This window comes from Watersipora subatra, chromosome 1, assembly GCF_963576615.1.
Source record: "Watersipora subatra chromosome 1, tzWatSuba1.1, whole genome shotgun sequence".
In the NCBI taxonomy this organism is placed as follows: domain Eukaryota; kingdom Metazoa; phylum Bryozoa; class Gymnolaemata; order Cheilostomatida; family Watersiporidae; genus Watersipora; species Watersipora subatra.
In genome coordinates this window covers 14,910,549-14,933,284 of record NC_088708.1, presented here as the reverse complement: position 1 = coordinate 14,933,284, position 22,736 = coordinate 14,910,549, and the positions used below count along the sequence as shown (strand labels likewise).

The 22,736-nt window shown below is 36.8% G+C and overlaps 1 protein-coding gene across 1 annotated transcript; it reads left to right on the top strand.

Moving 5' to 3' along the window:
• Positions 1 to 265: 265 nt before the first annotated feature.
• On the top strand, positions 266 to 22,716 carry LOC137405614 (transcription elongation factor SPT5-like). Its single transcript, XM_068091937.1, has 18 exons — positions 266 to 372; positions 4,573 to 4,735; positions 6,888 to 7,024; positions 7,816 to 7,940; positions 8,947 to 9,184; positions 9,671 to 9,886; positions 11,869 to 12,109; positions 12,482 to 12,642; positions 12,969 to 13,222; positions 15,337 to 15,532; positions 15,812 to 15,937; positions 16,069 to 16,246; positions 17,137 to 17,242; positions 17,377 to 17,643; positions 17,745 to 17,827; positions 20,872 to 21,009; positions 21,166 to 21,374; positions 22,403 to 22,716. The coding sequence occupies exons 2-18, from the start codon at positions 4,591 to 4,593 to the stop codon at positions 22,538 to 22,540; spliced, it is 2,958 nt and encodes a 985-aa protein (XP_067948038.1). The 5' UTR covers positions 266 to 372; positions 4,573 to 4,590; the 3' UTR covers positions 22,541 to 22,716.
• Positions 22,717 to 22,736: the final 20 nt, after the last annotated feature.

The window sequence follows — 22,736 nt, the reverse complement described above, 5'->3', positions numbered from 1 at the left end:
TTAAAAATCATATTCGCTTACCCAATAAATATTAAACAAAATTGTTAACGATTTACAGCAAATATTGAACAGCTAAACAGGCTGTTCTAAATTACATACCGAGCTAAATCGGTGCGAACAATATTTTAGACAACATGATTTATTTTTTTGTATTTATTTTGTTTTATTAAAATTTAATTACAATATCTTTTTGCGTTATCCATACCAAAACTTGCAACATTTGCAAAAATCGCAATCTGTAGTTCAGGTCTGCAAACTTGTTTCCGGCGAATGTCGGCGCTAATGTTGTAAATTCGTATTCCGACCCTTCTCTAAATCGACTAACAATTTATTACACTCGTAAAGACTACAGGATTAAGTTAAAAACAAGTTGTAAGTATATTGAATAATTTTGCATGTAAAAGTGGTAAGCCAATTAAATACGCAGAATGGAATATTTTAAGTTGAAATATATCTAACTTGCTGCTGAACGATTATGATAAATCGTTTCACTAGTGTGTTTCGGTTGTTTCAATATTTCAATTATTATTATTAATACATGTACTTTGTTTTACAGTAATTATGTCATCTGCACTAAGCATGGTTAGCATTCATGAGAATGAGCATGGCTAAAATGCAACATACACTTTCGCACCAATAAAACTCGGAAGATCTGTGCTACATGAAAAACCTGGCATCTAATGTTCATGTTCATTTAATAGCTTTGAATAAAGCACAAGCCATGCAACCCTGTGGTGGTGCTAAATCTGTTTAAGCAGTTTTACACTAACCATTGAAACTAACATCAATTTGCGTGAAATTTGTTAAAGCTTTAGTCCATTGACGACTTGACACCCAAAATCATCAAATGTGGAGCACTAGGTTGCCAGAGTCAGCAATCTTTACTCACTCATTGCTCAGCAAAATGGTGTAACACAGAGTATACGCAACTGAGAAATGACTTTACTGTTAAGCAAATATTGACAAATGGTAATAGTAGTCGTACTCAAGTCCTAATTAGCATAACATCATGAACTGAAAACTCGTAGAGCTAGATTGATACGGTGTGTTTACTTACAAACTCAGACATGTCAGCATGAATTATATCAGAATCTAACTGAAAATTTCAGGTAAATTTTAACCTATGAAATGTAGTACCCAAAATGAAGTTAAAAGAATAGGCCTACCTTCTTATTTAATTCGCTCTACAACCAAAAAATCTATTACCTATAGCAAATACTGCAGGTTGAAAGCAGGTAAATTAGTTTTGATATATTTGTTTTAACGCTGTATTGAATTCACAGCATTAAAACAAATACATTAATTCCATTCAATTTCAAAATACAATAAAAATTAATCCATGGTGTAATATCTTATTCTTAATAATAGACACATCCAGATTTAACTTTAATCAATATAAGTTTTATTTTTAATGCTTTGTTTAACCGCAGTTGTTCAAAACTCTCTGATCAGATGGCAATAATCTCCGTCATGTGACCACAAGAGAATGACTCCAACATATAAGTATACTAGATGGACTACCCGGCGTTGCCCGGGTAATAAAAAAGTGTGCACAAAAAATTGATTTGTATTTAACATATAACAAAATTTGAAATTCTAATTTTCAAGCTACATATTATGACAAAAAGTGTTTTGTGTAGATGAAATAATTTAAGAGAAAATATAAACAACTGTAAAGGTTTTCAAACTTTATCAAACAACTGTAACTTTCAAACTTCATATCATGATCAAAATGTTTTGGGCAGGTCAAATAAATTTAAAAAAATAAAACAACTATAAAAGGGTTTAGATATACATGTAAATGTGAAATAATTAGCAAGTAATAGCAAAATTAAGTCAGTTTTGCTACGATTACAATAAAATATGATTTGGTTCTGATACAATAAATATGAACTGAGAACACTAAATAAAAATACTGAATATATTGAATTAATAATAATAATAATTCCTGCATACAAGTGTGTGTGTGTGTATAAAAAAGGTTACTGTTCCACCAGAGACTAGCCATCAAAACTTTGAATACGACAATTCACTTACTTCTCGATACTAGTTCCTTTCGATACTGGTACCTTTCGATACTGGTACAATTAAAAAAATGAGATATTGTACTTTCTTTATCTGACCAAAGGAAGAAAGAATGTCGAGACTTTCTGGCATGGGCTTCCTGCTTGCACAGCATAGCTTACTATGTAAAAATTCTATACTGGACCAAAACAACTGCTATACCTGGCTGGCCACTGTATCCGTGAACACCATAAGCGGCAAGCTAGGCATAAATATAGAGGGCGCGTTGGATGATTTCATACATTTGTTTAATGGGTCTCTCAAATTGAAATGTGTATCACACCAAGAAAAATATCCCAAATGCTGAGTTGAAAATAAATAAACTGTTTTGCAACACTTTTATGAACCTCTAGCAATTCATCTTATTAGCTGTGTTATCTAGATGGTACAGATGTTCATCTGTTATGTGTCTTAGTTGATCCTATTTTATTTTTTGTTTTATTGGAATAGATCGAGTTTTGAAATGTAGTTGAGGCTACAATTTATACTTAATATTTATATGTAGGCATAATGCTCGGGTGTAGGTAGCTAGCATGGTCAATATCAGCAATTTAAAATATTTCTACTTTTCAATCTTATGGCAATTTATTTTGCATTATTTTTATGCTCATTTGGAAGGTTTTGTTGGGTTTTGTTTAGATTAAATAATCTGTTAAGACCATGTTGTTAACCAGAATCTTTTAGTCATTTGAAGTATGAGTTTTAGAACTGGCTAAAATGTATAAGCATATTTAGCCACGGTTCACAAAACAACTGCAGTCATACACGCGAAGGCCCAATATGCAAGGAAATCAAGATGCGAGCAAAATTTTGAGCAAGTTTTTACCTAGAAATATGATACCTTCTCTATGTGGCCACTAAGTAGCCCAGTATGTGAGTGGTTGCTTTCGAGAACAGCATTGCTCAGCCTTTTTTGGCGAATCAGTTTGATAAAAGTTTTAAAAAGACTAGCTAAAAGTTATCGTGAAAGTACTTAGCCGGAAAAAGATTAAAAAAAATTAAAATGAAGACAAAATTAGAGTCAAGTTTATTGAAATATTAAAACTTAGCTTTAAGCTTGTGTTTAGTAAGCTAAATTCATTAAAGTTAAATTCAACGTTTATGTTATGTTACGTAGTGTCACAAGTCTAGTGTATCGAATGCATTGCTGCCAAGTCTCTCGATTGGCCATTAGCCACTACCTCGTAGTTGCTAATGTATGAACTAAAGTATGAACTCCATACAGTACTGTACATGGTAATGTTACATTTTATTTCCCATCATAACTACTAAATAGGTATTTGTTACTTTGTGAGGGTAGATAGTGACTTACAACAATTAAAAAACCTGTTTTTCAATCATAATATCCTGTTTTCAGGTTTTTGTTGCTTAGGATGAGACCGGATCAACTTGTATTTAGTTGTTTTGTATAGGAAATATTACATCGAGATACGAGAAAATGACATACGAGCTCAGTCTCTGAACGCACTAAGCTCGTATGTTGAGGTATGACTGTACTCCAGCAATTAGTTTTCGCTCGATCATTCTTTATGCAAGGTTGTAACGCCGCTAATTCAAAGGTCAGCTGCCCTAAACAATAATGCACAGTTATTTTTTCATTTTATTTGACATGAACAGATTGGTTGAAATCAAAACTGTTTTTCAAGCCGCAGCCAAATATACATGTCAATTTTGTCCCGTTACCAAAAACATGCTTCGAGTGTCCTAAAAGTTTTGTGATTCTACGTAAAATATTCTGCTTAACGACCTGGCCTCACCAGATTGTTGCACCTAAATGTGGACCTTCAAGCTGGCAACTATATCTACAACGATTCACCCTAAATGTGTTATCGCTAACTTATTTCGTTGAGTTCGGTTTGGCTTTTGGGTAGGACCTGTATTGGAAGATATTAATATTGACTTGTTCAAAAAATTAATTGCCACACTTGAGGTTAGTGATAGCTTGTAAACAATGCTTCACAAGCAATAATTATCACATTGCTATTTGAAGCCAAAACCGACAGATAGCGTTTTATATAACTCTAGCTTCGTATGAACATTCTGTCACGCTGTCTCAAAGGAGATTACAAATAGATTAAACTAGCGCGCCATAACCTATTATAAAAAGATGTTGTCAAAGTGTTTTCAATATCGTTTATACACAAAAATCTTCTAATCCTACATAGAGACCAACTAATGATGAATTTCTAACCAGTTGAGCCATGAACTGGGGTTGGGAGGCATAAGCTGAGATTTTAATGAATTTCCATTTAGTTCATTGTAAAACAACTCGATTAAGTCAGATAAGTATCAGTTTATGTGAATTTACTAGACAGATTTTATTTGTGTTTCTCTTTTAATAATATCTTCTATGAAACATTTGTCGTCAATTGTAGAAATTTGTATGATTGTCCATTAATTTCAGCTGAAGTTAAAGTTGGGTGCACATGCATTTTAATATTGTCATTGTTACTGACACAACCGTTTACTAATTATGTAGTATACTCATCTGATATAATTTATTGATAGCAGCGCCATACAACCGACATGTCTGACAGCGAGGAAGATTTGGTGAGTGAGGAGGAGGAGGAAGAAGAGGAGTCAGATATCGATGACGAAGAAGAAGATGAAGAGGAGGTTGGACCCCGGAAAAAACGATCTCGTGTTGAAGGGTTTATTTTGGATGAAGCGGGTATGTTCTTGAGGAATTTTCCTTGAAGCATTTTCTTATAAAGTTTGAGAAAAGTGTTGTTTTATTTACTAGGTTTAAGGATGCAGGTTATGATCCAGTTTTATTTCCTTTAGGATAAAAATTGCATAATTCATAAAGAATTTTTAAATTGCATCTATTAGGTTCAAACGATTTCTCAGATGCAGTTGATCAAAAACAATTGACTACATTTCTCGCTTATTGCTGTTAGCCATGCATGACCTAGTCGCTTCCCAGAATTCTAGCTTATTAATCATTAATAATGGTATGACTTGAGAATTTGAAAAACTTCATACAATAATTAAGTTTTCCTATTTTAACGTATGTTAACATCAATTTTCAATTGGCTTCTTCAGGTCTGCCGGGTCTGGATTTTTACCATATCCAACACAGCACCTCATGTGACCGCATAGAAGTATTGAATGAATCCCTTGTTTATTTGGGCTGTTTTTGTAATATTTAGTTAAACAAGCTGACTTTCCAACTATTGCCATAGCATTATGTTTACTATGCAATATGCTGTTACTGGAATTAACCCTTCAGGTGCCAATTTTGCATTTCTGCGATTCTGCAATGGCTCAGAAGTCAGAATCGCTGAGACTTACGCGCGGTAAATGAGCATATGTTTACAAAATACCTACAAACCTGATATATTCACAATAGAAATATGTTTAGATCATCTATGAAGCAGGTTTAGACAGGACGAGTATGTAATTAATAGTGGTAAAAGCAGTGGATAACAGCAAAATAACACCCATTTAATCTCGATGTTGAAAAGGCTTTTTAAATATTTATGAACACTTTCAAAACTTCATGACAACCTCCTTAACCCGAGTTCTAACACAGTATAAACCTCTACACATCTATGAAATATTTAAAGGAAATGCTATTATATTGCTTGATAATTGCTTTTCTCACCAATAAAAAAATGATGTTTTGCAAAAGTCAATGTTTCGAAACCGTTCGTTTCTATAAACAAGACTTACATTTCTGTTTGGGTTTTATGTCTAACGTTGTTGCAATGCCTTTTAGTTTAAATTCAAAACCTTCCTTTGTGGGAGCACTCATTGTCTTTAATTTTAGGAAGTTTCTGCTATCGATAATCATATTTTCAAAGATACAAATTTATTTGTTAGTCGATCTTACATTTTTCAGAGCCCCATTTCCGGTTTGTTTTATATTCATATTACGTTATATAACTCTGCATTAATTATTCTAGCTTGTCCAAACTACTTTTAGATTATCTTAATACTTCTAGCAGCAAAATAAAATAGCTAGCGTTGATGAAATATGTACTCGAACCCAAATAGTTGTATTTTTATTTAAAAAACAAGCTTTTTGTATTCGGCATCATCCGCTTTACTGCAAGGTCACCCAAGACAGATACTATTGGTCATATTCTCTTGCTGAAAGGGGATCTGATGAATGATATGTTATTAATTTGGCCTAGATAGACCAAATAATAACAGCAAAAGCAAGAGCCAAAACAAAATGTCATGTTTTTGAGGGAAAAAAACGCAGCGCTGTAGCACTCGGGGCAATGAATAATGCAGTAGTCAAAGGGTTGAGAAGCAGCATTCAGTAAACTTAAATGCCTGTAAGTTCCTGAACAATTAAGATGTGACAACATTGCATCCGTTACTATACTTACTTTATAATTATTTTCATGAATTACGTTAGACTATTAAAACCAAAATTCTAAAAAATTGTTGTACAAAAGTGAATGATGTGGTAATAAAGCATAGCATATGTTCATAGCATTTGTTTTGGATCGTCTGCTACTTTTCAAACAATATTTTGTATTTGTAATTTACAAAGTATGCTGAACAGTATGCTGACAGTATGCTCACAGTATGCTGAACAATTATAAATTGTTTCATGAGAAAATTACTTTTGAATAAAATACTGAGTTTTACAGATTGAATGAACTTTATTGCTACCACACCTCCGTTAATGTTTAGCAGGAAATGAACATCCTGCATGTCATTTCCCAAATCACTACCTGTTATGTCTTCATTAATTGTATTGGCCGTGTTCAAAGGTAATTGAGTCATGCATGATTATTTTGTCACTCTCGCAGCAGATGTTGAGTTTCTAGGGTATTTTTTATTAGAATGATCTGAATCTATTGCAGAGGTGGGAGAGAATGATGATGAGTCTGAGGGGGAGTGGGAAGATGGTGCCCAAGATCTCATCGATAAGGATACTGAAATCGAAAATTCAGCTCGTGACCTGGAAAGTCGGAGGCGTCTTGACGAGTTTATGAACAAGGTAAATTTGTTTAAAAATTAACCACCACCTTTACGCAGCTGCTAAAGCAGTTACTGGATAGACAACTGCTTAAATTCAATTTAACGCAATGCACTGTAGTAGAACAAATATTTGATTTCACGTCTCAAGCCTTAAGAGTCGTGCTCCCTTGTTGTCCAACATCTCTATTGAACCTTGTTTATACATGTTATTATTAAAAGAACAGGCGCTTGTAATTGATAGCCGTGTTATTTGACTATTGTAACTTCTTTAAATGTTTAAAAAAATCAACAAAATTATACCTGGTCGGGTTCAGTTATTTTTTGATAAAATTCGTAGAAATCTTTCACCAACAAAACAAGTAGAATTGTTCATTCTTAGCTGACCTAGAAATGTCAAATTAATTTAACTTTTTTGTTGGATGCTCATATTTGAACTATTGTGTAGACTGCTGTGTGTTCAGCAGCCTTTTAGTGCTATTTCACAGGGAAAGGCAAATCCAAATTTGGTTTTAGCCAGATATAAGTAATGAAAGTGTTTTCGCTTTTCTGTTTTAAATGATTATAGGAGTCTGTTACATGTTTTAGTGTTATGTCTATAGTTGGAAGTGTGATATATTTAACATCCTCTCATCACTGTTATTATTGTTATTATTGTTGTATCTCATCATTACTTATTGGCTATGTCTGTTTTGTTTCCTTGATTAGTATTGTTACAATATCAGATGGGCTCGTTAGTATAGCTACAATACTATATATCAGTTGTATGCATCAGCAACTTAAATTATATCAAATCATATTTCATGCTTACAGAATGAGGATGAATTGGAGGAATTCTATCGACGCCGATGGACTGATACAGATGTCCAAAACCGATTTGGAGATGGGGAGAACATGTCTGATGAAATTACACAGCAAGGTCTGCTCCCCGATGTTAAGTAAGGATCTTTGCCACATTTTCATATACCTTAAAGGTTTACTTGCAACAAAATTCACATTACAGTTATTTGGTATCAAAAGATTCACCATGTCTTACTCTGCGGTGTTGTAGGCGCAAAATATGCGGAAATGTGATGACAAGCTCTTAAAAGCTAAAAAACCAACGGTTAATCGCCGCCATCACGAAACCGCCGTAGATCGGAATCAGTTTATTTCTCTGACGTAGTCATTCCATTTGGTTATTGTTTTGACACGTGATGTTCTCACGTGAATTGAAATGCCAATAAAAGGCTCAATGTAAAAATTCTCATAACACTAGTTTATGACAAACACTTCGGGTTTTACCAAAGACCCCGTATCAAATATAGTTGCCCGCTACTTTACAGTTTTGTTTCGGCTTGGTCTAATCGTCTAGTCCGTAATCTGATCATGTGACCCATACTTCCTGCCAAACAGCGCGAATAATTTCTGCAGCATTTTTCGATTACAGGTGACCAACAGGCTCGTCATGTTTATCAGACAATGATATGTACTCCTTTAAGCTAAGGTTAAAAAATTAAACGGATTTTCATGGTAGGTTATAAGATATCAGTGCTGAAAATGACAGCATTACACTGACGATGTAATAGATGTGTGAGAACAATAGACATGGTTTTTTCGAATGCGTGAAGTATATTTGCGAAAAATATTTCGACGAACGAAGTTGCATGAAAGTGTAAACAGAAGCCATCTCGTTCATCTATGTCCCATTTGAGCCGTTTTGGAAAGAGATTCTAATGTACAGTGGTTTTGTGATGGCGGCCATTAACTGTTCGTTTTTGAGCTTTTAAGAGCTTTTAATCACATTTCCACATATTTTGCACCTACAACACAGCAGAGTAAGACATGGTGAATCTTTTGATACTAAATAACTGTAATAAGAATTTTGTTGCAAGTAAACCTTTGAGTATCATCACATTCATTAGCCCGGATTCAGTCTAATCTGAAATATTGTACGTTGAATAGTCGCGATCCTAACCTCTGGGTGGTGAGATGTCGTATGGGGGAGGAGAGAGATACAGTACTCGCACTGATGAGGAAGTTTGTGGCATACCAAGACACAGATGATCCTATAAAGATAAAGTCTGTGACATACAAGGACGGTCTGAAGGGTGTGCTTTATATAGAAGCCTTCAAGCAAACACACGTGAAGCACGCTATTGATGGTGTGAGCAGTCTGAGAATGGGAACCTACAAGCAGCAGGTTGGTGCGGATCAAGGCTAGGGTTCTGCTGTTTTTTGGTTGCTGCTGTAAGTAAGCTATCTGTAAGATGCATGTAGATATGCTCTGCAGTACATATACTCAATCAGTACTGCAGAGCAATAGTACTGCAATACTATTGCTCTGCAGTACTATTCAATGAGGTAGATTGCATCAACACATGGCTGATAGATTGTTACAAACTACTTTCAAGGTTGTTTAAGGTGGCGAGTTTTTACAGGCCTTTCGTGCTGAATCAAGAGGACAATTTGTGTGATGGCAGTCATTGACATTTTGAGTGGTGGCAGCAGTCATTGGTACTTTGAGTGTTAGTAGTGGTCACTGGTACTTTGAGTGGTACTTTGAGTCACTGATAGTTGAGTGGCAGTAGCAGTCATTGGTACTTTAAGTGGTAGCAGCACTCACTAGTAGTTGGTGTGTTAATAGTGTTTATTGGTAATTCAAGGCTCTTATCGTTTTTTCCAAAAGATGGTGCCCATCAAGGAGATGACAGACGTAATGCGGGTGGTAAAAGAAAAGATGAGGCTAAAGGAAGGGACTTGGGTAAGAATGAAACGGGGCCTCTATAAAGATGACCTGGCACAAGTGGACTATGTTGACCCTTCAGAGCATAAGATCAGACTTAAACTTATACCTCGGATTGACTACAGTCGCATGAGGGGCGTGATGAGGAGTCAGAACGCAGTAAGTCTACTCATATATGTTATATCTTCTCTACATCTCTCTATATTACTTTGGTGTATTTGTTTCTAAATCCATTCTAGTCGCTCATTTAAATTATAAATTATTGTAAAATCATAAATTATTTAAATTTTTCGCTCGTTATAAATCATTTCTACGGTTTCCTTAGAAATGCTTGTTCTGTTTGCTTTTGCGGTAAATAAAATGTCCTGGATATGCATGTGCTTTTATAATCAGAGATCATCTCAACATTTTCATGTGTTCCTGTCTCTATGCTAATTATTTATACTAGTGCGCTCGCCAGTCTTGTGCACTGTGAGAGATCGTCATGAGTAATTAGTGTATGGAGAATTATCCAGTAAATTGCTAGGGCTCTCTAGTGGTGTAACGGTCGCGTGCTTGCGTATCAAACGGATGCACCGGGTTTTACCGAGCGAGGCAAAATCTTTTTTTTTCTAACGCTTTTTTCAATTTTATAAAACCTAATAGTTCTCAGAGGCGCGTACAAATTGTCATAACTTTTGAACCACACAGTCTATAAAATATATTTTAATACAAAATTAATCATAAAATTTTATATTAGCTGAAGCCATGAAAAATACCACAAATGCGTTGCAGAATGATAACGAACACTTTTTGGCCATTTTTTAAAAGACCTTGAGCTTGTCAAGTCGGGCAATTTATCAATATTATTAGTTTACTACATTATTATTAACAAAATTTGAATAATAGCTTTCAGTAGTATTATTGTTCAATAACGATCACCCAGAGCCCATAGATCTAAAATTACTCAAAATTCCTAGCTGTAATGCGTCTAGCACAACTGGTCATTGCTAGCAATTAATTGTGATAAAATATGAAAGATTTTGCAAAGTGAAACTAGGCTTAGGATGGGTATATATAATGTTTTTCATTGGCTTCCTTTGTTTCCTTGATAATTGTTTCCTTTCATTTAAGTTCAGGTATGACAGGGTAATTTAGTGGTGTAGTTGTTAGAGTGCCAGACTGTTAATTGGAGTACCCAAGTTCGATTCCTGCGCGGGGCAATTTTATTCCTAATGCTTTTGGCGTGGATTTGGACGAAAACTGTTTTTATTATAGTAAAGTCTAAATGAACGCCCGGCGTTGCCCAGGTAATAAAAAAGTCTGCACCGAAAACTTATTGCTATTTAACATATACATGTACAACATTTACCATTCTAACTTTTAAATTTCATATCATGGGAAAAGTGTTTTTGTGCAGTTCAAATGAATTAAAAAAAAAGAGAACAGCTGTAAAGGTCTTCAAATTTTTGAAACAACTGCAACTTTTAAATTTCATATCATGAAAGAAGTGTTTTCGAACCCATTTTTACCGTAACGGATGACGCTGAACTGAGATACGATCATCAAATTTTAATTTCGAGAGAAACTATTGTTTATATTGTTTTGTGGAAAACAAATTAGCTCTAGTACCCCGAGGACGAAAAAGCACCGCTTTTCATAGAGTTAATAGCATTTCAATTAATACGTCGTTTAGCATGCGATCGAGAAAAAGGTGTATACAGTATATTGTAAAAGCTATGAATTGTAACAGCCTTTGTAGACTTGGTTAGACAATTGAATTACAAACCTGCAGTTGCAATCTTTGTGAGTTCAAATCCAGCACGATGTGAGATTTTAAGAGCTATAGTCGGACATACTGAACTACATACCTACACACAGACGACAAACTTTGAGATATACATACCAGGTATATAGATAATAGATAATGCTCATTAACATGTGCAATCGTGAAAAGGATATACAGTATATGGTGAGAGCGATAGGAATGGTAAAATGGCTTAGCCTTGTGATTACGCGTGCTTGTCATTAGACTCGTGAATTGGATGTCATGAGTTCAAATACACCACGAAGGTGATTTTTCCTTGCCAAAATTTTATCGCTATAACTGGTCAGACGAAGGACAAACATTGAGATTTATATATATAAATTTTTGATTGCAGCAGCAGCAATTGAAGAAACGCCGCCCACCAGCCAAGGTATTTAATGAGGAAGATATACGTGCTATCGGTGGAGAAGTTTCAACTCAAGGCAGCTTCAAAATATTTGAGAGCAATGAATACAATGCTCGAGGTTTCCTCATCAAAACCTTCTACCCATCTGCCTTCATATCAGAAGGAGTTAAACCATCCCTTGCAGAGCTCTCCAAGTTTGAGGACAAACCTGAATCTGTAAGCTTAGACTGTAAGTGTCCCTGGTAGGGAATGCCTGACTGCATTGGTCACATCTGGCATTATAAATAAAACCACATTGCACATTGACATAATACTCCAACAAATGAACAAAAACCTCCAATTTGTGCTATTGCATTATTGTTTATCTCATGAAGATTAGTGCTTTCAGAATTATGTGCTCTGTTTCCTTCTTTTCTGAGTACATCATGCCAAAAGATTGTATGACTTGCCAAACAGTGTTATTCTCTCTCCTTACCTAGCATTGCTTTATTTAAGAGTCATCTTCTCTCTCTCTCTAACAGCAGTCCGTTAAACCTTCCTAATGTGAAGAATGTATCTTGCCTCGTCTGATTGATTGATTCTGTCCCATGTTCACTTGCAGCCCTCATTTCTAAGTCAGGCTCTGGAACAGAGGTAGCTCACAACTTCGCTGCCGGGGACATGGTAGAAGTGGCTGAGGGAGAACTTGTACATCTTCAGGGAAAGATTATTAGCATCGACGGCAACAAGATAACAATGCTACCTAAACACGATGATCTGAAGGTACACATCACTAGTTTATAACCGTGGTAACTTCATTTTCAATAGTAACCCTAGTTATCTGAAAGGGTGTGTATGTAAGTGTGCTGATGAAACAGAAATTTAACTTGCAAAAGTTTTCTCTTGTCACAGCTGATTTGCTATAGAGCCATTGCAGTTTTTAGACTAGTTTATATTGTTCAATAATTATGGGGAGACAGAATTTCCTTGTGATGGCGGTGTATGAGTCTTTTATCCTGTGTGTTTCAGAGATATATTTTGTACAGGATTGATGCCTCATTGAATAATGTTACTATGCACTGTGACAGACTGCGAGCTATTGTTTTCAGGACCCTCTAGAGTTCCCTGCTCATGAGCTGAAGAAGTTCTTTAAGACTGGTGATCATGTGAAAGTACTCGGGGGTCGATACGAGTCGGACACGGGGCTCATCGTGCGTGTTGAAGACAATCTCATTGTTCTTTTCTCTGACATCACGATGCATGAGCTCAAGGTGTTGCCCAGCGATCTCCAACTCTGTCCTGACATGGCCACCGGTGTTGACTCTATGGGCCAGTACCAATTTGGAGATCTTGTTCAGCTTGAGTAAGTCTTGCACCGTGTGAGGACGGTTCTGTCAAGTTATAACTGTTGAAGCTATTTTCCTACATCAGCTCAATGTATGTGCATGACAGCCAAAATATAGGCAGGCTATCATTAGCAATTTGGCATTGCTCACAGTATTGTCTCTGAATATGCATAGAGTGAGGTCCTTAGTATTATTCTTCTATTTGCCAAAATACGATGAGACAACTCCTATTGTTATTTATCAAGTTGGTCTATTTTTAATGGGTGAAGGCTGCATTATTGGCGAGTGTCTGAAGTATATAGACAGACATAGAGCTCTCTGTGACACAAGTATTATATAAGGTATGTTATATGTGACATAGTGATCCTACTTATCGCACTATCAAGGGTTGGTTACATCTGTGTGAAAGAATGCATTGCAAGACAATCGCCTCATATTAGACATTTGAGTTAGACAACTCGTTTGATCTACATGTACAGTGAAACTCGGATAACTCAACCTTCAAGGGACCGAGCAAAAGTGTTCGAATTATCAGAGTGTTCAAGTTATCAGAGCACTGTCACAAGTCCATGTATTCACTTATTTATTAGTAGATACATGAACATATACAAACTATAATATAAATCAAAAGCACAAATGGCTTGTTTCAAATTAAATGCTTCTAATGTAAAGTTTAAAACGTTTTTATCAAAAAGTATAGAGATTTTTCTACCACTTGAGATTGGTTTGTTGTTTGAGGTGATGTTATTGCCAGGACGTTTTTTAGATTGACATTGGCAAAACTTGATCGTTGCTGAAATGCTCAAAGAAAAGACATCTTTTTCTTTTGAGCGTTTTACCCACGATCAATTTTGCCGATATTTCTTGAAGTTTATGGAAAGATTACCTTACTTTACATGGGATTCGTTAAGAGCAACACTCCGAGGCAGTTCAATTAAAAGTTTTACGAGGTTTAACAGTACATTGTATATCACTCACGCTTTTTGAATGGATACTTATTGAATGTACACACGTATTCTGTGTTTAGGTCAAACGATGAATAGTTTTTTTAGCTAAGAAAACGTATACGTTTAATAAAAACAAATTTTAAGACGTTTTAAACATTCAACATTCCGACGTTGATTCAACACGGAATCAACTTCGGAAAAATATTCGTCACGGGCTAGCCGGGTCACGCACTCAAGGATTTTCGCCACGCACATACAAAACAACATGCGATTTTTGTTTTGTATGTGCGTGGCGAAAATCCTTGCGCCCGTGGCCGGGCCAGTCCGCGCTATTCATCATATAGCAGTATAAATCAAATTTCACTAAACCTTTAGAACAGTCGTTGACAAAAATATTTTGCCGATGGAGGTAATAACGACGCTTATGAATTACGAAAAGTTGAGGTTTACCTCTATGGCTTGGAATAAAGTGATTTTCTAAAGCGATAGCAACCGTTTCGGTAGCCGTTGGGCAAAAAACAGTTCGTTATAACAGTGTTGAATTCGAGTTATATAGAGCCATTTATCATTGCGTGGGAACGGACCAAGCAAATCCAGTCGAGTTAACCATGTGTTCGCTATATCCGAGGGCGAGTTATCCATGTTTCACTGTATATTCTTTGGTCATCACATTGTCGTGGAGAAGCAGTTGTTTAATCACTGACTACATTCTCCAACCTGGTGTCAGCTTATTGTAATCATGAAATGTTGTTGTACATAAATAGCATTTGCTTATAATGAACAACTCAGAAGTGGAAAAATCTCAGGCCCTTTTCTCCTTTTTGGCCACGCAGTTATTGGTTGGTGGCTTATTCAACTCTATCTTATAAGTACAACCCAGCATTAAAAATATTTGTTATTTACAAGCACGAAAAGGAATGTTGTACTTCCTTTTACCCACCAATGACAAGGTTTTTTCTGTTAGACACTTATGTTTGATGTTAGCTCTCTCTTGGTTATATATTAATTTTACGCCCTTACAGCATGTTTTGATATTCACAGTGTTGATTGTCTCTCACCCCTTGAAGCGTACCACGTACCAAGTTACAGCTTACTTCTAATGAAGTACAATGGCTGTATAGCGCGGCTAAGCTTACTAGTGGTCATGTGACAGGCTGAATGTAGCAGTGTGATTATGTTTTCAGCGGTCAGCGGGTGGGAGTGATAGTCCGACTCGAGAGAGAAAGTTTTCAAGTGCTGACAAATGAGAACAAGTTGATACAAGTGAAACACCAAGCCATCAATAAGAAGAAGGATAGCAGGCATGCTGTTGCCCTTGATGCGGAAAACAATAACCTGCAGGTCAAAGATATTGTCAAAGTTGTTGATGGATCACATGCGGTGAGTATCGCTGACAATGGCTTGTCCAAGAAAGCTTGCCTGAGCACACTTGGTGAGATCATTGAGGAAACTGCGAAGTTTTAATTTCAGTACTGGTCCTTTTTGCTTCCAATCGGGGTTTTAATACTGGTAACTGCTAACTACTATATTGTTCCACATTTTATTTATCAGATCTTGACTGCGGGATCACATAAGGGTGATAGAGGAAATCTCGTTTGAGAGGAAAATAGGCAGTGTGTAAATCAAGTATTTTTATATGGTGTGGTTGGTCACTTTTAGGGTCTGCAGGGAGAAATTCGCCATCTCTACCGCAACTTTGCATTCTTGCACTCAAGAATGATGATGGAGAACGGCGGCATATTCGTGTGCAAGACAAGACAACTTCAACTGGCAGGAGGTGCTAGAGTAAGTGACTTATTCCGGTGTTTACTTAGTAATGTCTGTCTCTCAATGGTGCCAACTATTTTTCGTCTGCAGATTTTCTACAGTGACTGCCTGTCATGTGCTTCTCAAACAGACACCTTTTCTTTGAGCAGCAGACAAGTGTGGGAGGACTCGGATACATGTCTCCGCGTATATCGAGTCCAGCACATCCAGGCAGTGGATCTGCCACTCCTACTGGTGAAGGAAGAGGACGTGGAAGAGGTCGCGGGGCCAAGAGAGACACATCACTGATTGGCCAGACTGTGAAGATTGTTGGTGGGCCTTTCAAAGGTGTGTATCTACAGGCCCATTACTAGCCCTAGTATCATCATTTACTAGCCCTAGTATCATCATTTACTAGCCCTAGTATCATCACTTACTAGCCCTAGTATCATCACCTACTAGCCCTAGTATCATCGCCTACTAGCCCTAGTATCATCGCTTACTAGCTCTAGTATCATCGCTTACTAGCCCTAGTATCATCGCTTACTAGCCCTAGTATCATCGCTTACTAGCCCTAGTATCATCGCTTACTAGCCCTAGTATCATCGCTTACTAGCCCTAGTATCATCACTTACTAGCCCTAGTATCATCGCTTACTATCCCTAGTATCATCGCTTACTAGCCCTAGTATCATCGCTTACTAGCCCTAGTATCATCGCTTACTAGCCCTAGTATCATCGCTTACTAGCCCTAGTATCATCGCTTACTAGCCCTAGTATCATCGCTTACTAGCCCTAGTATCATCGCTTACTAGCCCTAGTATCATCATTTACTAGCCCTAGTATCATCACTTACTAGCCTTAGTATCATCACTTACTAGCCCTAGTATCATCGCTTACTAGCCCTAGTATCATCACTTATTAGCCTTAGTATCATCGCTTACTAGCCCTAGTATCATCACTTATTAGCCTTAGTATCATCACTTATTAGCCTTAGTATCATCACTTATTAGCCTTAGTATCATCACTTACTAGCCCTAGTATCATAACTTATTAGCTTTAGCATCATTACTTCCTAGCCGTACTATCACAACACCCTTTTGATACACAATTCTGAGATGTAATATAATGCTTTAGTTCAGGAAAGAAGGCTTGAGATGTGTATGTAAGCAGAACAGTTATTTATTGTTATGTTATGATATTGTTGTGTGTTAGACCATATATTATACACTCTCCTAGGTCACATCGGTATTGTAAAGGACTGCACGGAAGATACAGCAAGAGTTGAACTGCATACCAATTGTAAAACTATATCAGTGGACAAGAATAGACTCAGCTCCCTCAAGTACGATTTTAAACGTACATTGCAGGAATTCATTTCTTACACATATTATTGTTTGCTTCAACCCATCTCTTATTATTGCATGCTTCCTATATTTTTGTTAGTTGCAAGCGAACTTATCCTGTTTTGTTTTGTAGGGGAGGACGCTTGGGAAGCTCATCAACTCGTTCGGATGGAGGAAGAACACCAATGCACGCTGGCTCAGGCACACCCATGCATGGCTCACAAACGCCCATGTATGGCTCTAAAACCCCAATGTATGGCTCGCAAACACCACTTTATGACGGATCAAGGACACCACATTATGGATCACACACACCTCTACACGAGGGTGCTGGCAGCAGTAGGACTACCCCAGGCAGCTCCAGTGTGTGGGATCCTAACAGCGGTAATACACCAGCCAGGTACCGCCAACTTAAAATTACATTTAAAATTATGGCAACTATCAAATTTACATATTAAATTTGATGTACTTCACAATTCCTACTGCTGTTGCCCGTTGTAGGAATTCAGACTATGACTATAATCAGCCTACTCCTGGTAGTCCAGCTGCTCCAAATTATGCCAGCACATACTCTCCTTATCAAGGTATGGAGTCTATAGAGTCATTTCTCAATCGGGATATGGATTATTCTATCAATTTGCTTTTAGTTCTTTTCTCTCTGACTCTCATTCCATCCTCCGGTAAACCTTTGGGGTTTATTAATAGTGTCCTTCAAAGCTGAATAGCGACATAGAATCAATTAAAAAGGTCAAATTAATTTATGTTCATTTTACCTTGCATTGAAGTTCATTTTACCTTGCATTGAAGTTCATTTTACCTTGCATTGAAGTTCATTTTACCTTGCATTGAAGTTCATTTTACCTTGCATTGAAGTTCATTTTACCTTGCATTGAAGTTCATTTTACCTTGCATTGAAGTTCATTTTAAATGCAATCCCATCAGATCTGCAAGCTAAGATTCGGTAATCTATGTTTTGCACTTAATGTACTACTAGCGGAATGCTCGTGCCACGCCGGGTATTAAAAATTAGCTTGTAAAATAGGTAATACGGTTGCCTGCCACTTGTCATTAGTCTGGCACATTGCCAATGGCAATTTTGTGTATGCTAGTAACCTATTGCCAAACTTTACATCAAATTGTGGTTGGTTCTTGATGGCTTTTCGACATCACTTATTTTCAGGTGTGCTGTGTTAGAATACCCGCTTGAGGTGTCACTCGAGAACTTTATATTCTTTGTATGTCAATAGCTTTTACCAATCTGGATTTATGTCAAAAACTGTTTTAGGTTTGTCTGACTCGGTTTAAATCACATTCTCAGGCGCTATCATTTGCCACCAACTTCACATTTTTTATGCTGCTTCAACAAAGCTTCTCGTAAATTCGTGTAGTGAAAAATTGAAAAGGGGTGGCTTTCATATTTTAGTGCAGCTGGTTGAAATGGCCGATGCTCCATCTGTTGTTTTTTAATATTTAAACAATTTTGATAAAAACAAAACAAATGTTCAAATACTATTAAGCCCCCTTTTTGAGATAATGCAATAGCGATATATATTTATATACATGTATACAGCATTGCTCATTTTGATAGTTAGCAGCACGCAATAGACACGCCAAAAAAGTTGACTGCAACAACAATATAACTATAGTTACATTTGTAGTAAGATCAGTTGTCGCCACCTTGATCACCTAGCCAGGCAGCAGTTTCAGGCCGAAGATTAGTTTTGCCACCTTGATTACCTAGCCAGGTAGCAGTTTCAGGCCGAAGATTAGTTTTGCCACCTTGATTACCTAGCCAGGCAGCAGTTTCAGGCCGAAGATTAGTTTTGCCACCTTGATCACCTAGCCAGGCAGCAGTTTCAGGCCGAAGATTAGTTTTGCCACCTTGATCACCTAGCCAGGCAGCAGTTTCAGGCCGAAGATTAGTTTTGCCACCTTGATTACCTAGCCAGGTAGCAGTTTCAGGCCGAAGATTAGTTTTGCCACCTTGATCACCTAGCCAGGCAGCAGTTTCAGGCCGAAGATTAGTTTTGCCATTATTGCTGTCCAGCGATAAAAATTGTGCAAAAAGAAATTACATATATTTTCCAACTTTGAGTTCAGTGATGATGCATTAAAAGCCAAGTGCAAACCCGTGATAGTTGTTTTATAAACATCTCGCAAGTCCATTGTAGAAGATAGTTGCCCTTAAGATTGTTATAATCTCTTGTGAAAGTTCATGTTAGAACGTATGCACTCTACTACCATGAGATTCTACCATATTTAATTATGTTTGGTCATACTCTTTCATAAACCCTTCCTACACATGATCGATGTTGGGTTTAAGAATCTGGCATTCTTCTTGCAGCAACCCTAGAACCTTATCAAATTGGTTTCATGGAGTTTGGTGTGTAATGTTTCCTTTTAGATAAAATTGGTCATCGTTTTACCAGTTTTTAATAACTAGTAAAAAAGGAAGTTTTCATTCCATGTCAATTCTTCAATTTTGGCCAATATTATTTTCATAAATTTATGTAAAAGGTGAAACGCTGAGAACTTTTCAACTCAATTTCTTATATTTTTACCAACTACTGAAGCCGCATGTGCGCCAGCCAATAGTGCGCCAGCCAATAGTGCGCCAGCCAATAGTGCGCCAGCCAATAGTGCGCCAGCCAATAGTGCGCCAGCCAATAGTGCGCCAGCCAATAGTGCGCCAGCCAATAGTGCGCCAGCCAATAGTGCGCCAGCCAATAGTGCGCCAGCCAATAGTGCGCCAGCCAATAGTGCGCCAGCCAATAGTGCGCCAGCCAATAGTGCGCCAGCCAATAGTGCGCCAGCCAATAGTGCGCCAGCCAATAGTGCGCCAGCCAATAGTGCGCCAGCCAATAGTGCGCCAGCCAATAGTACGGCAGAATTTACTCACTCAATTTACTCATTTTTTGATCAGTCGCTAAATTCTTCAAGACTTCTGAGTAATACATTTTGTCTATTTTTTCCTGGACACCAAAATCAAAGTTTGTCATGATGACTGCAATCACAATGCACTCATATTTAAGCAGTTTGTAAATTATTTGTTACCAATCTTAATTGCATTTAAAATGGCTATTAATGGTCAGAAAGTTATTTTTAATGAAGACATTTTTATAAATCACTTGTGAAGTTAAGTTACTTTCTTAATCTGATTGTTGGTGTGCTATTTGACTTCTATGATGGTAAATTAGAATGTTACAGGATTTATAAATATATTATAAAGCTACATAAGCTTAAAATAGTCTAGTAGTCTTGTTATTCAATTAAAAAACTGATGTTTCCTAAAGCCTAAGATCAAAATTGTTTGCAGCAGTCTAGCAAAAGATTTCAATAAGCAAAGCTTGTCAACCTATTTTGAAAAAAAACTAGGCGATAATAATTTGTCTAATACACAACTATAATGACAAGACCGCGCATTGGTCATAGACCTTTGCTACTGCATTTTCGCTAGCATGCCAAACAATTATAAATTGGTCATGAGAAAATAACTCCTGAGTAAAGTTTTCTATTCTCTAATGGCTTTCTCAAAATATGTTAACCTTGCTACTGTCACAAACGTTTCAAGGCAGCCAGTCAGTAGCTGGTGTTTTAAAGTGTGTTTGTATGAGTTAATGTATTGTAGCTGCATCACCAGGGGGCTACAATGCTCCAAGCCCCGGGTTTGGTGGGACGAGTATGGTTGGTACCCCTTCTCCCATGTCAGCATATAGTCCGATGACTCCGGGCACTGCCCCCTACACACCAGCAACTCCTGGTCTCGGTGAGATAGTAAAAAATTATTACCATTAGTTTATTGATGCTTGCATTACTGAGGTATTGTGTTGGAGGATTAAATGTTTGCTATTAGTAATGTATTTATACACGCATTCACTGTGTATAGCCTTGTGTCCATAGTTTCCATTGTATTAACTTCTAGGGTTGGAGCACGGCGGTGTAGAGTGGGTGTCTGCTGATTTGATGGTGAAGATTTCAGCTCATTATAAGGACTCGACTTTAGCTGACAAGCAAGGACAGATCAAAAACATCTCAAACAATGTCTGTAATGTGTATGTGGAAGACGTTGACAGGGTCATCAGTATTACCAGTGATAACCTTGAGCCAATAACTCCTGAAAAAAGTGATAAGGTAGGTTTGCCACTTCATCCAAAATCTATGAACATGTGCAATGCGAGTGTTAAAAACCAATCTATAACCAATCGATTGGTTCAATTGAATGACATCCTTTGTTTTATTTGTGAAATATTGTAAATGTGGGCTGGTGTTCAGTGAAGGTTTTATTAATATATCGGCGCCATTTGTCACATAGCGTTCCGCACAATTACTGACTGGCTGCTGATGATAGTCTTCTGTCTCATAATCTCGGTATATACTACTATTCATTGTCAGTTAATTGGAAAGTTGACACCTCAAATGTTGCGAGTATTCAGAGTTCCTCTAGCGTAAATACACTTGCACAAACACGGTTTGCATAAGGAAAAGCTAGTGAAAATGGAAACGGTGAACAGGTTGTTTTCCCATGTTCTCTGGTGACTTTACTAAGCAGGCTAGCTGTTGAAATTAATTTAGTCATCGCCTTATAAGATAAAGGATTCAGTCTTAAAATACTGGTTAAAGTCTTGTGGTTTTTATGTTAATGTATTGTATTTCAAAGTCGTATTGTTATCGGTAAATTTAAACCCAACGTTACCAGGGCTTTAAACCCAACGTTGTAGGGCTTATTACCAGCCTTACAAACATTCTCAAATATGGAGTAAAAATTGTGTTGTAGCAAGATTGGTAGCTAATAATCAACATATTAATTCATCAAAATTGTTTTCATGCGAAGCCTCAAATGCATATTTACGCAAAATTATCATCCTTTTGAGAAATTTGTTACATAATTAACTTAATTTTTGTTTTACCACATCAGTATTTTGTATATTCCATTTGCAATAACCACCAGGATGTAATATTTACTGTATTAAACACATTTTCCATCATGTGATCTGAAGGCATTATCCTTGTTTAGCCGCAATAAATACTCCCTGGATCTAACATATTTCTTTGGCATTGCTGAGATCAACTATTACGCAAGTCCTTTAATAGGTTGTTTTAATGAGATACTTAAAACGAGTCATCTAATAATATTCTAATTGGTTCTTTCATTTTTGCAGGTCAAAGTTATTGTTGGTGAAAAGCGTGACACTGTTGGCACCCTCATAAGCATAGACGGCGTTGATGGAGTGTTAAAAACTGACCAAGGCGACATTAACATTCTTCAGATACGGACATTGTGCAAGATGGCTGGCTAGTTAATCACCACCTTTGTATCAGTTGTACATAATTCTCAGCGTGTAGTTGAAACATTGTAAGAGGTATTAAGTATTATAGAATTTCATTGTGTCATTGAATCCAGTGCATAGCTACTTCTGTAGATGGAAAGCTTGTCTGCATCAGTATTTCAATTAAGCGTATACATGCAATATATTAGCGAATTCCCTCGGGAGA

Bases quoted from the DNA above. Each gene is read 5' to 3' on its own strand.
- LOC137405614 (XM_068091937.1), top strand. From the start codon at position 4,591: ATGTCTGACAGCGAGGAAGATTTGGTGAGTGAGGAGGAGGAGGAAGAA. The intron at 16,247-17,136 runs GTGTGTATCTAC...ACACTCTCCTAG, and splicing joins TGTTGGTGGGCCTTTCAAAG to GTCACATCGGTATTGTAAAG. The intron at 17,644-17,744 runs GTACCGCCAACT...TGCCCGTTGTAG, and splicing joins AGCGGTAATACACCAGCCAG to GAATTCAGACTATGACTATA.